The 13087-nt window shown below is 45.3% G+C and overlaps 1 protein-coding gene across 6 annotated transcripts in view; it reads right to left on the reverse strand.

Annotated features, from left to right (window-relative positions):
- RERE (arginine-glutamic acid dipeptide repeats) overlaps positions 1-13087 on the reverse strand; it is a 155886-nt gene that overhangs the window by 122885 nt on the left and 19914 nt on the right. For all 6 annotated transcript variants that reach the window (XM_027882467.1, XM_027882466.1, XM_027882462.1 and 3 more), the window contains exon 2: positions 7582-8052. In XM_027882467.1, the coding sequence (XP_027738268.1) occupies positions 7582-7906 (325 nt within the window). In that variant the 5' untranslated portion in view covers positions 7907-8052. The remainder of the gene's footprint in view (positions 1-7581; positions 8053-13087) is intronic.

The following is a 13087-nucleotide window of genomic DNA, read 5'->3' on the forward strand; positions in this document are numbered from 1 at the left end:
GTGACTGCTAAACGCCTGAAAAACCTGAACTCGCCTCTACTCCCAACGCGGAGGGGGGAAAATCGCCAAAGCCAAAAAGAAAAGGGCGGTGATGGAAACAAACCTTCAGCTGGTTTCAGAGGTTCGGCGAGATGGTTTTTTGGTGACAAAGAGAAATGGGCACCGCGGTGAGAGCCAGGACAGCGTTCCCACTGACAGGTGAGGGAGCTGCAGAGCCCCCCCCCTCTCTCTCTCTCTCTCCTTTCCCCCCCATATGGCTGACAACAAACAAATTGCCGGTCTGATCTTTCCGTGTCACCTCCCGCCGAGCGGATTCCGAGCGGCTCCTGGTCGGGGAACAGCCAAGAGCTGCAGCCCTGCTCGGCAATAAATGGCTCAGCCAATTTACTGCCGCTCGTTTGAAGCTCGCAGGAGTATTCCCAGTGCCCGGGCTATAGTTCCTTCTTATTTGGCAAATGATTTTATTATAAACTGGTATCATAGTGAATCCATTTTCTTTAAGTTTTTTTTTTTTTTTTGCTGCTGCTGCTGTTTAATGGACTGTCAGTATAATTTAGATTTCATCTATTTAAACTCATTCAAGCCTGGCTCCTGATTGCACAATAAATGGAACATATTTCTATTCAACAAAATTAATGACAGCTAATTGTACTCTGCAGTTCCCAATTTCATAAAAGCAACTGTTCTGCAGCTCAGGCCCCCAGCTCCAGCATTTCCCACACCAATTATTTTCCTGCACTTTTCAAGCATGTCCACAACACTGCACAGTTTCTCCTTGTAAGATGCATTCAGACATACTTCATTAACAATCCTGAGACAAAGCAAAATGTCCTTACAGAAAGTTGTTACCAAAAAAAAAAAAAAAAAGAAAGGAGCCACACTGAAAGCAAAGGCACTGTGGGTGCTGAGCCCCTGCAAGGGGGATCCTCCTGGCCTTGGAATTGTCTTTTCTGTTTCAATTAAACACATGAAAAGGGAGGATGGGTGGGAATAAGAATCCAGGCTGCTAAAAAAATTATTAATTAAATAACCAATTAGCCTAAGAGCTCCTCCTTTAGCAACAGATAAGCTTTACTGCACGCACACACCCCCCCCATTTCAAACAGTCTTTTTCTGGGCTTTTAAGGCAGCAAACCCTTGCTGGAGGTGCCACATTTGCTCCCAGTGCTTCTCAGTGGTATTTCACAGACACCCACGGAGCCACCTGTCTCCCAAACCTCTTCTGGCTGCCTTTCCACAGCTCTGTGGAATTTCACTCATTTCCAAACGTGGGAGACACCAAAGACGAGCAGCCCCACAAAGGTCTCCCTCACATCACCACGTGACCTCACGTTATTTACACAGCCTTAATTTCCTTTTCTATTACATTAAAAAAAAAAATCCCCAATGTGCAATCTCCAACTCACTTGGACTATGGCTACGAGTAATTCCTCTGAGACCTTAAATGCAGGGATTATAATAAAAGCTTTAAAAGCCAACGGGAAAAATCAGCACGTTCTACAGGACCATCAAGTGATCCTCCCCAGTGTCTCTGGGTGGGGATGGTCTGGGCCAACACACAAAAACGTGAGGAAATCAAAGGATCACGACTGGGGGGATACAGGATCTTTCTTCCCATTCACTTGTACTTCCCAGGTTTTGGCAATGACTCACTGGGACACTGGGAGAATGGAACAGTCAGCAGCTGGCCTGCGAAGCTGCACTTGATGTAAAAAACTGTCATCTTCACGTGGTTTTAAGGAATTCTTGTACAGTCCACGCAGGACTGCAACCAGAGAAAACAGGCACACCACGAGGGGCTTGGAAAACCCTTCCATTCCCAAACCCCAAATGGTTGCTTAACATCTCTCCCTCAGCTGCCCTTTGGATAATCCAAGGGTAACACACACTACAGCACCTCATCAGAACAGGGATGGGCTTTATTTGTGCAGAGAAAAAAATAATCCCAGCCGTTACTATTTCCCGTCACTGACCCCAGCACTTCGTCTCCCTGATCAGACAGAGAGCAATCCATTTTCTAAGCTGCTGGTGCAGCCCTGAAGAGAAACGTTGTGTTCAGAGGAGGGAAATTAAATGTGTCACCTGAGTGAGGATGATTTTCACAGAATGCTCCATTTCAAACAGCGCAGCCCGTGGAGATGCAAATATTGGCACTGCTGTCGGGGGGGAGCTCACGTGAGAACCTCCCTGGTACCTGCTAACCTGACCCTTGCCTGCCTGCAAACAGCTGGCAGCACCGAAAAAATGATCTTCATTTTTTTCCAAAATCAACCTGTATTTTCCCAAATGAAAACCTCTTTTCCTGTTCTTTAAACCTGTAAGTAGCTCTGAGCAGCCTTTTCATACAGAACCAGTCAGGGCGGCAGCTGTAAAGTTGATCTTAAAGCAGAAGTGTTATTTGTTTTAACATTGGTTATGTCAACTTTTTCCCTTCATTCTAAAGCATAATATATATATATATATAAAATACATAAATAATTTTGTGTAATGTTCTAATATTGATCTCTAATAGTATAAAAGCTCCCTGTTGGGTCAGCCTTGGTGAGGCCACGTGCCCAGCCCTGGGCAGAGCCATCCCCTCAGTGCTGCTCTCCATGATTTTATACACAAAGGCCAAACAAAGCCAGAGGAACCCATTTGCCAGATCAACCTTGATCTGCACTTAAGGCTCCATCTGTCAGGCACCAGCAGCTGCCCACGGACAGGGCAGTGCAAGAGTAAATGTGGACTCGGTAAATGCAGCTTCTTCTTTTATCCAGCTGGGCTTATGTTCACTGTTTATCCCAACAAACAGCGCACACAGAAAGCCAGTTCCATGCATTTAGTAGTTGATGTGCTCTGCCACAGAGCCTTAATTACTGTCTCTGCTTAATATTATTCACTTGCTCCCTTTAAAAACCACACTTCTTCCAACTCTCAAATGCTGAGAATCAAAACTAATTACAAGCCCTGTGATATCCCAGAGTACAGAACAGAACCAGCCCCAGTTTCAGCTGCAGACAAACAGGCTGTTCCTCCACACTGTTCTCCACAGACTTCAATCAGCTTCAAAGAAAACCCTTCTGGGATGTTTTCATGCATTCTGTTAACCCTCCTGACACGATTTAAGACTCACCTACTAAACCAGGCCTCTTCTTTAATTTTTTTTCTCCCCCCTTCTTTTAATTACCCGAGGAGGAATGGGTAAAAGAAGGCATTTGTTTCCACTGAAACAAAAGTCTTAACGTTCTCTAAAAAAAAAAAAAAAAAGATTGCTAGTTTTCCTCACCACTATTCACAGATGCAGAAGGGCTGAAAACAGTGGTGGAAGTGTGAAAAATAAGGGAGCTTTTACAACCACATTAAGCAGCAAAGCTCCCGAGGTTACTCCTCTTCAGAGGAGCTGAAAGTCTGTCACTGAACTATTGCAGTGATCTACTGGCACAATGGTAACAGATTCCCGAAGGAAAAGGAAAACATATCCTGTTGGAACACACTCCTTCCAACTGTGGAGCTCCTGAAGGAACAGGAGACCACACGAGGACAACACAAACCTCTGTGACAAAGCTGGTCATTGGGCAGTGTTAAATATAAGCCAAGCACTGTCAGAGCAGGAGTTTTTCAGTCTCATTCAGCCCAGATCCCGAGATACCAATTATTAACAAATAAGCAGAGGGAGGAAGGACCTTGGTTTGGTTCTTGGTTTTATGTTTTTATAAAGCTCGTGGATTAAAACAACCAATTTCAGCAATTTCCTCCGTTACAACAATACAAAGCATCACAGAGTTTTAATAAAGGGAACATTTAACAATTAACTGCACCAGCAAAAACTAAGGATTAAAATTTATAAGGCCCAATACTTGCCAATAAAAAGGCAACTAAACCAAAAGGTCCAACAGCTGTCCCAAACAGCCTAAAATATCTCTACATGGCAAAGGAACGAGGCTCTCAATCAGCACCTCCAAGCAGCCTGCTGGAAAGGCAGAGCGGTGCCTGAGATCATTTCACCTTGTGTTACCTCACGCTGATTCCTCTTGCTGAGGTGCTGTTTATGTAGCTACTGATGTCACTGCAGAAACAGATCCTCAGAAATCCTTTTAATTCCTGCAGATCCTTTTAAATGTTTCTGCGTAGGCGAAGCAAACAATATTGTCCTCGTCTGCAGGTGGCACAGAGTCACCTGGTTCTGCTGCAGCTCCAAATCAGTTCAGACTTCCACCCAACAGCCCAGCAGTCGAGGTGCCACCACAGTGACACATACTACAGCAATCTGCTCAAGGAACAACACCCTCAGTTTTAAATTCTGTGACTTTAAAACTATCCCTGCTTGAGGTGTTCAACAGGCCGAGGGTGAAAGGGGACAGGGACACAGAGGTTCCTCCAACTAAGGATGAAGCTCAAATTCAGAAGCTCAAAGAACAAGACAATCGTTATCCACAGAACCAGCTGCTATTCTGATGCAGGATATGCACTTTTTCTGGCATCTTATAAGAGCAATTTATTGGGCTACTGAAAAAATCTCTATGTCCAGTGACAGGCTGAAGACACACAAGAAAAATATCTCCATATTCTTGTGAGACTTTAAGCTTGTTGTTGCCCTCATGAAGAGGGAAGGGAAAGGAGGTTCCCTGGGACAGCGTCACCACCACCTTTCTCATCTTCCATTACACTGAAATTTTAGGAATTTAAAGTTAATGCCAGTGCTGTTTCCTATCACTTGGCTCCAAGTCATGCCCTTAACCAGGTATCAAAAGCAGCACCTCTGCAAAAGCCACTCAATGCTGTTTGGGGCAACGTGGCCCTTGGAAAAAAGGCTGGAAAGCTGCTCCAAGAGCACCTTCCTACCTCGTGCTAAGGATACCTAAAGCAAATCTGAATACAGACTGTGCAAGCAAAATTAATGTGCCAGCAGTCATTTTGACAAAAGCAAGGTTACAACTGTGTGGGGAAACAACCAACCAACCCACCAACCCAGGAAAACCCCCCAGCTTAGATTTGGAAGGAAATGGGAGGGAGGGTGTGGAAGCTGAGGGGACAGATGGGGAACTGGGCCAACGAGCTTTTAGGATAGGCCTGTGTGATTCCCAGCAAAGCAGAGAAGATTAATTGCACAGTGTTGTCTAAGCCCTGCCCGGTTCTTTTTAATACCTTGTTTAAAGCTATGCATGAATTCATTATATCCATGCAAATTACCAAGAGCAGTATTTATACAGTAACAATATAGTGCCACCTTTCACTTGAAAAAAATTCCAATTATCTTGATTATGTATTTATTTACAGTTTATTTGCTATTACTCCCATACAGCTGCTGAGCTCAGCACAGGGGGGAAAAAAAAAAAAAGCTGTATTAAGTGCTGGATTAAGCACTGTACAGCAACAGGGTAAACACAGAATGAGATTTTAACCAAGGACTTCACAGGAGGAAAATGCAGACCTTTAACTTTCATCCATATCAGATAAGAGTATTTAAGGGAAAGAATCAAACGACTGGAAAGGATTTCCTTGCCTTAAAGCCAAGGAGATGTAAGCTGAAGACAGCTATCCCTTCTGCACACACCTTTAATTTTCATCTTTCTAATCCTTGCTGTGTCTCATTAATTTAAACTCTCTAATCCCTCTTAAAATTTTATGTAATTTGCACCCTCAGCTGCAAATACATCTTCCTGTGTGTAACAAGCTGTAAGAGTTCCTTCTGTAACACATGCTAAAACTGGGTTTTTGGATGAATTAAGCACAGCAATGTGCATTCAAGATCTCATCCTGTTGAGAAATTACCTTTTAAATCAAATTTAAAAATCAGTATATTCAGTAAAGGTTCCAGCTAAGCTCATGTCCCTCCAGAACTGAGCTCATGTGTGTTCTCACCACCCTCAGCACTTTCCAAGGCGAGTTTTACAAAGGCACAAAGAGCAAACTGAACAGAAAAGTTTCAGTGCTGGAGCCCATCTCTCCTGCTAATTACCACTAATAATGTAAAATTTAATAAGCAGATTCCTAAATTACAGAACAGTTACAAATGCCCCGATTATCACAAGGACTGTGGCTTTTCCCTGTTCTTTCACTGAGTAACCTCCTCCTACATCAGCTCCAACCACTTCTCCATCCTACCACAGCAGGGTAAAACTGAGATCCCAAACCGGTTTCCCGTCTTAATTCCAAGCCAACTCCATCTGCAATAAAACCAGTGTGCCACATTGTACTCCTGGGCCCCCAGAGCAGCTGTTCTCAACAGATTCTGAAATGTTTTTCATCCTCTGACACTGAAAATAAGATTGTCACCATACAGGCTCCCCACTGCCGCTGCTGGAGCGACAAATATCCCCCAGCCACGAGCCCCGACCAAGGAAAAACAGCTCCTCAGAATGGTTTGAAATGATTGATGAAAGGACTCCAAACTGAAGCTAAAGCATTTCCAGAGATAAGCTGCTCTGACTAACGTTGGGAGAGAGAGCTCAGTGAAAAACAGACTTCCAGGGGGAAAGGAGGAGTGTGGAAATCAGCACCTCCCACCTGGACCAGCAGCTGATCATCCCTTGGAGCACTCACAGCCACTGGAAACGCTTGAAACATCGACACCTGGACTCATTTTTTTGTAGCTGAGCTACACAGCACCTCGTGGAAAAACGAGATTTGACCTCCTGAGTTTCCCTGGGCTTCGGTTTGAATCCAGCAGTGTCACTGGGGCACGATGGGCACTTGGACAGCCAAGGGATGTAAAACCACCAGGGCCCTTCAACCAGGGCTTCCAACAGGGAAGCCAAACACAGCTCTTGCTTGAGGTGCAACAAACAACTGCAGTCAACACTTTTAAAATGCTGTGCAGGTGAACAGAGAAGTCTGTACCCGAAACGTGAGGAACACGCAGGGCTGAATAATCTCATTTTCAAGTCCAGGCTGAGGAAAATGTTAGCTGGCAGCAGCCACAGGTTAGACCTTGGAAACCTCACATGACACCCTAAAAACTTTATGTTCAGAGGCACATCCAAGACATGCAGAGCAAACCCCAAGCTCCTGGTTCTCTGCCCAGAACATCCCAGGCACCTGCTGATGCTGACACTGCTCAAGCTGCTGTGCACAGGCTTAGCTATTAATGAGGGGGGTGAAATCAGTGGCATGACAGGTACGAGATCTTGAGTCACCTGATTTGTATGTCACAGAGGACACAAGGGGAGCTTTACAAAGCAATCCCAGACCCACAAACTTTCCAGGAAGGTTTGAAGATCATTCTACATCCCAGTCAAACCCCTAGCTCAGACCAAGCCTAGCTTCAAAGTGGGAGCAAAGCCTTTAGTGCATCCCCCAGTTTAGTTTCAAAGCTCCCAGGGAGAGAGATTCCACTGGACACACCGATAATCAGCGCAGCAGAAAGCAAAAAGGGCGGCTCTTTCCTGAAGGGGACCTAAATCAGACACCACAAGACACAGCGAAGAAAAGCTTTCGCGTGCACGGCCCCGTTTGTCTCCTCGGAAAAGCTGCATCCTGCCCCCAGGACAAGGATAATTTCAATTAGCAGGGAGCACACTGTGCTGGCTGCTGCAGCCAACTGGCAGCTCTGGAGCACAAGGGCTTTCGAAGGAAACACGAGGCGCAGGAATTTCTTACCTCCGGGCCTGTACACAACGTCGTCCTCGGTGATGAAGGACGTGATCTCCCCGTTGTCGGTTCTCTCGTAGCGGGATTTCTTCTTGGGGGGTTTCTTTTTGCTCTTCTTGGTGGACTCCTCGGTGGTGGCACTGTTGTTGTCATTGTCCTCGTCCTCGCTGTGGTCGCTCTCCGCGTAGTTCTTGGCCCCTCCTTCCAAGGTGCAGCTCCTCCGGGGCCGGGAGTTCTCGCTCTCCCTGCCCTTGTCCCTCTTGTCCCGCTCCTTGTCCCGGTCTCTGTCCCTGTCCTTCTCTTTGTCTTTGTCTTTCTCCTTGTCCGCTGTCATGATTCGCCACGTGCCTTCTTCTGTCCTCTCACGGCTGGGCCTCCGTGAAAGGTAGACAGTGAGCCTGGGCTTCAGTCTTCTGAATTTCTCACTCAAATCCAGGGAAAATTCCACCACTCCAACAACCCCAGCGTTTTAAAAAGGTTCTTGAAGGGGTGACGGGAAAGAAAGAGGGGAAAAGCCCATGTTAATATAATATTCAAAATTCTTGCGATTTGTGAAAATTAAAATGAAACACACACAGACATCCCCACGTCCCAAAGCAATTCAGTCTGGAAAGCACGAAGAGTAAAACACAAAGCAGCCTTTTGAAGGCTTCCCAGAAACAGTAATTTCAGTGTCTGTAAAATGTTTGAAGCCGCCTCTCTCCTCAAAAAGGATCCTCCCAACTCCTGAAAAAAAATTCATCTGTTCACTACAGACATGCAGTAAATAATTTCTGGGATGGGAAGTGCTGGCTGAGAACACACACCACTTTATACCTGCAGCTAATAGGAAGGAAAAAAAAAAAAAAAACCCAAATCCATAAAACATTTAGGAAGGGACAAGTGCAAGAAAGGAAGAGTCTCCGGCTCTCAACTGGAAGCGAATGAAGGGCTTTAGCAAATGGCTGGATTGTTTTACATCTCAACACCACTCACGACGGATGCCCTACAAAGCTGGGACAGAGGAAAGGATGCCATCTGCCACTTCCAGGGCAATCTGTTAGGAAGTCCTGCCCCTATCCTGCTTTTCCAAAAATAGAGCCAACCTGTAATCCACAGATTACAGGAATTAATTAATTGAAACCAAACCAAACCGCAGTGGTTACAAGTGCACCAACAAAACCTGCTTTTCCATATGTAACAACAGGACCTTTCCTGAAAGGAGGGCACTTCAAAAAGAGGGCATCCAACACACAAAGGTAAATTATTTTTTTTTCCCCCCTGATTCACCAGTTTACCCACACCTAATTCCTAAGTTTTCAGGAAGCTGCTGTTTGGTGCAATGAGAACTTCCCCCGCTGTGCAGAAAGCTACAGTCTGACAGGCTGGGCCCTAAGAAGACTGATTGTTCATGTATTAAGCTTCTGAAACCACATTAGAGAAGGAAAAAGGCTATTTTCATCTTTAAGAAGTCAGCTGAGGAGTCAGTGATCCCCTGTACTTGAAATTCCTTCAGTCTGACACGAATCTCAGACCACAAGATTCCTGTCCCTGTCGACTCCCACCTCCAGCAATGGAAACAGCAAAAGAGAGAGAGAGACAAATTGCTTTTGCTGATGCAATTCAGGCTGTGCCTTGAATCTCTCAGGCATTTCCTGAATGAACAGATCAGGTAGGAAATGATTCTGTTTTCTTTCCCTGTTATAGCAGCTGCCATCACTCTGATAACACACCAGGGGAATCCAATGAAACTCCAGTGGAGAAGAGCACAATGAACCTGTCAACTGCCAGAGAAGCTGCAGGTAATAGCGATAGCAAAGGTCTACAGGGATTCAATAAGAAATGTCTTAAATTTCCAGAGGTTAGGGAATTCCCCAGCAGCAAACTTGGGAGGTTTTTTCCTCTCAGTCTGGTGAAAGGATCACACCCCTCTTCTGGCACAGCCGAGCCCAGAGCAAGCACCTTCCTCTGGCAAGTGCAAAATGTGTCTCTTTATCCTCTAAATAATTTCCAATTTAAAAAAAAAAAAACTCTCAAGGAACCAAGAGTTGTGCAAATAACCCTGGAAAAGCAGCCAGGACCTCAGTGCAGGCAGCTCCTGGCCAAGCTTTGTTTTGAAAGCAAATTCCAAGTGAACCATTTTACACCAGCGGAGTCTGTTCGAGGGTCGACACCACATCAAACCCAGTGACCTCCACGTGCCTGGTGGGTAAATCCCTTCACAGGACTCACCCCCCAAATGCACTTCCCCCCCCCCGCTCTGCTTTCCTGTCCCCATCGACCCTTTTTATGAGCAGAGGCAAAACCAGCTCTCCAGGAGAGAGAAAACCCCTCCACATCCCCCGCCAAGGAGCACAGGGGAAGCCTCCAAACATCCTCAGCTGCAGAGGGAATGCTGATGGATTCCAGCTCGGGAGCCAGGACCAACCCTGCAGGACTTAACTCCCCACATAGCTGCAGGTTTTAAGTCCTTGCTGTTTCTCTCAGATTAAATCCAAACAAAGTACTTCAGTGTGTTTTATTACAAGTCCAGTTCTTAATGGGGATTTTTTTTTTCCCTGGGTTTATTTATTTCTTTATTTGTTTTGCACAGAGGAGGAATGCTGAATGAATAAACGCCACGGTCAGAGTGATTTCATTTGCTGGAGGGCTGGGCAGTAATTAGTGGAGACCACAGTTAGTGTGTTCAGCTGTGACATTTCCAGCTCCAATACAGCCAAATGGCCACTCTCCTCCCAGCTCCCATTTCAGGAGATCCCATAAAAAGTCATTTCTACAGCCAGTGTATTTATGAACAGTACAGGCAGCCTCTTTATGTTACCAGTCCCTACCTACTGATGCAATCTCATCACGAGCACCATTCAACTTTCTCACACAAATACATCTCATTTCCAAGACTATTTCACTCTAAATGCTCCATTTCAAAAGTTTTGCAGGATTCAACCACTTCTGTCTGAGAATAAAGCAACCCCATAACCTTAAGTTTAGCTACAACAGGACTAAGGACAAAAACACAACAGAGAAAAGACGATGTTACACAAACTCAGGTGTGTAACAGCAATACAGGACTGCCAGAGGAGCAAGGAAAAATTGTTTAATCAGCAGCCACATAACAAAGATAAAGTCATTATTACCAAAAAGAAGTATATGGTGGGTTCAGCACTTGTGTCGCTCTCTGATCATTGTGGATGAACGTGGAACCCAAGCAAACACCGGCACAAACCCCACAAAAATACTCCCAGCCTTCTTTTTTGTTCTCTAAAGCAAACTGGGGTCACACATCATTCTATTGCCAGATGCAGCAGTCACACAGATGTTTAACTCTGGATTAGGACAGCAGAGGCAAACACACTGAAAATCTGGGGTTTGGCAAGCTCTGGGGTTTGGGTTTCCTGTCATTTTATTCACTGGCAGCCCCTCATTCTGCCTGTACCAAACCACCACCAAAGCAGCTGCTTCTGTCATTAAACCACAGCAGAGAAATTCAGGTTAAACACCACAGGCTGAAGGGCATTAAGAGCCTTTGATACTGGTTTACTGCTCCCTCCACTGGGAATTCATCTCGGAAAGAAGTCATTTGAGCTAAAAGGGGAACAATCACTTCACAATAGCTGAGCCTGGCACACAAAGGAGGGGGAGAATAGCCCCTGTCCATTATTTGTTCAATGCAAGTTGAAAAACCTGAGGAAAAATGTTAACTCCGCTGCAGTCACACTCTGAGAGACTTTGTTGGTGTTGTTATTTTTTAACCAGGGCCTCAGGATATGTCCACTTCTCTCCAAGTAAGTTTATTACATCCACTGTGGGATGGCTTCCTTTGTCTCCACCCCGTGTGCCACCAGACTTGAAAGGCCTTTTTTTATCTGAAATTGTTCAGAGATCAAACACGAGCAAAAAAAAACATGTTTGCAGAGTTAACTCACTGAAGCTTTCTGTTCTCTGCTTTGCAGCAGAACACGCGGGCACCGATGACTTCACAACGTGTTCAGGTGTGCTGGTTCCTGTTAAAAGGCTCAGTGATGAAGGAACGGGGCAAACTGGGAGCAGGAACCTGGATTTTGAGTCTGGGGCAGGCACGATGAAGGAAAGGTGGCACCAAGAGTGTCAAGAGAAGTCCTTCTCTAGTCAGGCCCAAAAGTATCTGGGTGGACTCTCACTAAGCCTGCCTCAGTTGCACTCCCAAAGACAGAGAACAAGAGCTGTCATGATGAAGATGGTTGTTAGATCTGCCTCTGCCTTTTCAAATGGAACCCTAAGAGATGTTATTGCCACAGTACCTTTGGAGAAATCAGGCAGGCACAATTTGACCTCTAACTTAATTGAAAAATCAGAAGTGCAGAAGTTGGTAATCACTATTTTCAAGTTATTACCCCACATTCACTCGGCTCGTGGGGGGGGTTCCTCAGCATTTGAAATCTAGCTCAAATTAAAAGTTTCAACATTTGTTCAGCCACAAATTCCCATCCTCCCAGCCCAGCCCAGAGAGCAGGACAGTGCTGTTCCCACGAGCTGCAGCGGGATCTGGGCACTGGGAGTGCTGGGAAGGCCACAGTGCAGTCACCTGTCCCACCCACCTTTGATCTGTGCACCTGCAGACCTTCATCAGAGCAAAAGGCACATGTACCACCTCTTCCCATTTTAAGTACTTAAACCTCTTAACTAGAATTAAAGAGTCAGGTTTTAAAGATAATGTGAAAGCCAGCGCACCAGAAATGCTATGAGACTGTACCAGGAAGGCATCCAAGTGCAGAGGGGAACTAAAAAGATGGGCAAGAGCTCCTTTTTCTTATTTAAGCCAAACAGATAAATCTTTTAACAAGATTTGTTTGGTCATGTGTTACCAGCCTTAATAAACACAACAGGACCATTCTTCTGTAAGCTTTTAGTCTCCTATTGCCAGATAAAAAGGCACTGTTTCCAGCAAATGCCAGATTAAAGGAAGTATGTGCTGCCACTGCTGGAGTTCCTGCCCTGGACTTTTTCTAATTTGGATGTCAAGGGAGAATTTTAACTCTGTTTCAGTGCAAGGGATTAAGTTTTTACACAAGAAATAAAGAAGGAAAACAGCCCATAAAGGTTCCCCCCCTAAACTTATAAGGCTTAAGAAAAACTTCTGGGATCATGTGTGGAAAATAACCCTGATAATCAATGTGAGGGAAAAGAAATCTCAGCTGCCACTGAGAGAATGAAGAGTTAAACTCCAGGTATCCAAGTGGAGAGAGCTAGACTGTGGTTCAGATCCTCAGAGCCTGCTCCAAGCACCCCAGGAGAGGAGTTCCCACACAGCTCCCACTTCCCCAGATCCCACATTGGGATAAAGCTCATTAACTGCAAGGGAGCCACACACACCTTTAACCTTTAGGTTCCAGAAAGAGACCAAGAACATCTGTTATCATCTTTCTCCCACATTCTTTCCTTATCATCCATTTGCTGTTGAAAACAGGAGTTGCAGATATTCAGAGGGATCAAGTATTTAAGGAGTTCATGGGGGATATTCCTTGGGATACTCCCCCACAGTTCATCCATCATCTGCAAG

This window comes from Empidonax traillii, unplaced genomic scaffold (assembly GCF_003031625.1).
Source record: "Empidonax traillii isolate 1590-97213 ecotype Southwest subspecies unplaced genomic scaffold, ASM303162v1 scaffold106:size2091409, whole genome shotgun sequence".
Classification (NCBI taxonomy): Eukaryota; Metazoa; Chordata; class Aves; order Passeriformes; family Tyrannidae; genus Empidonax; species Empidonax traillii.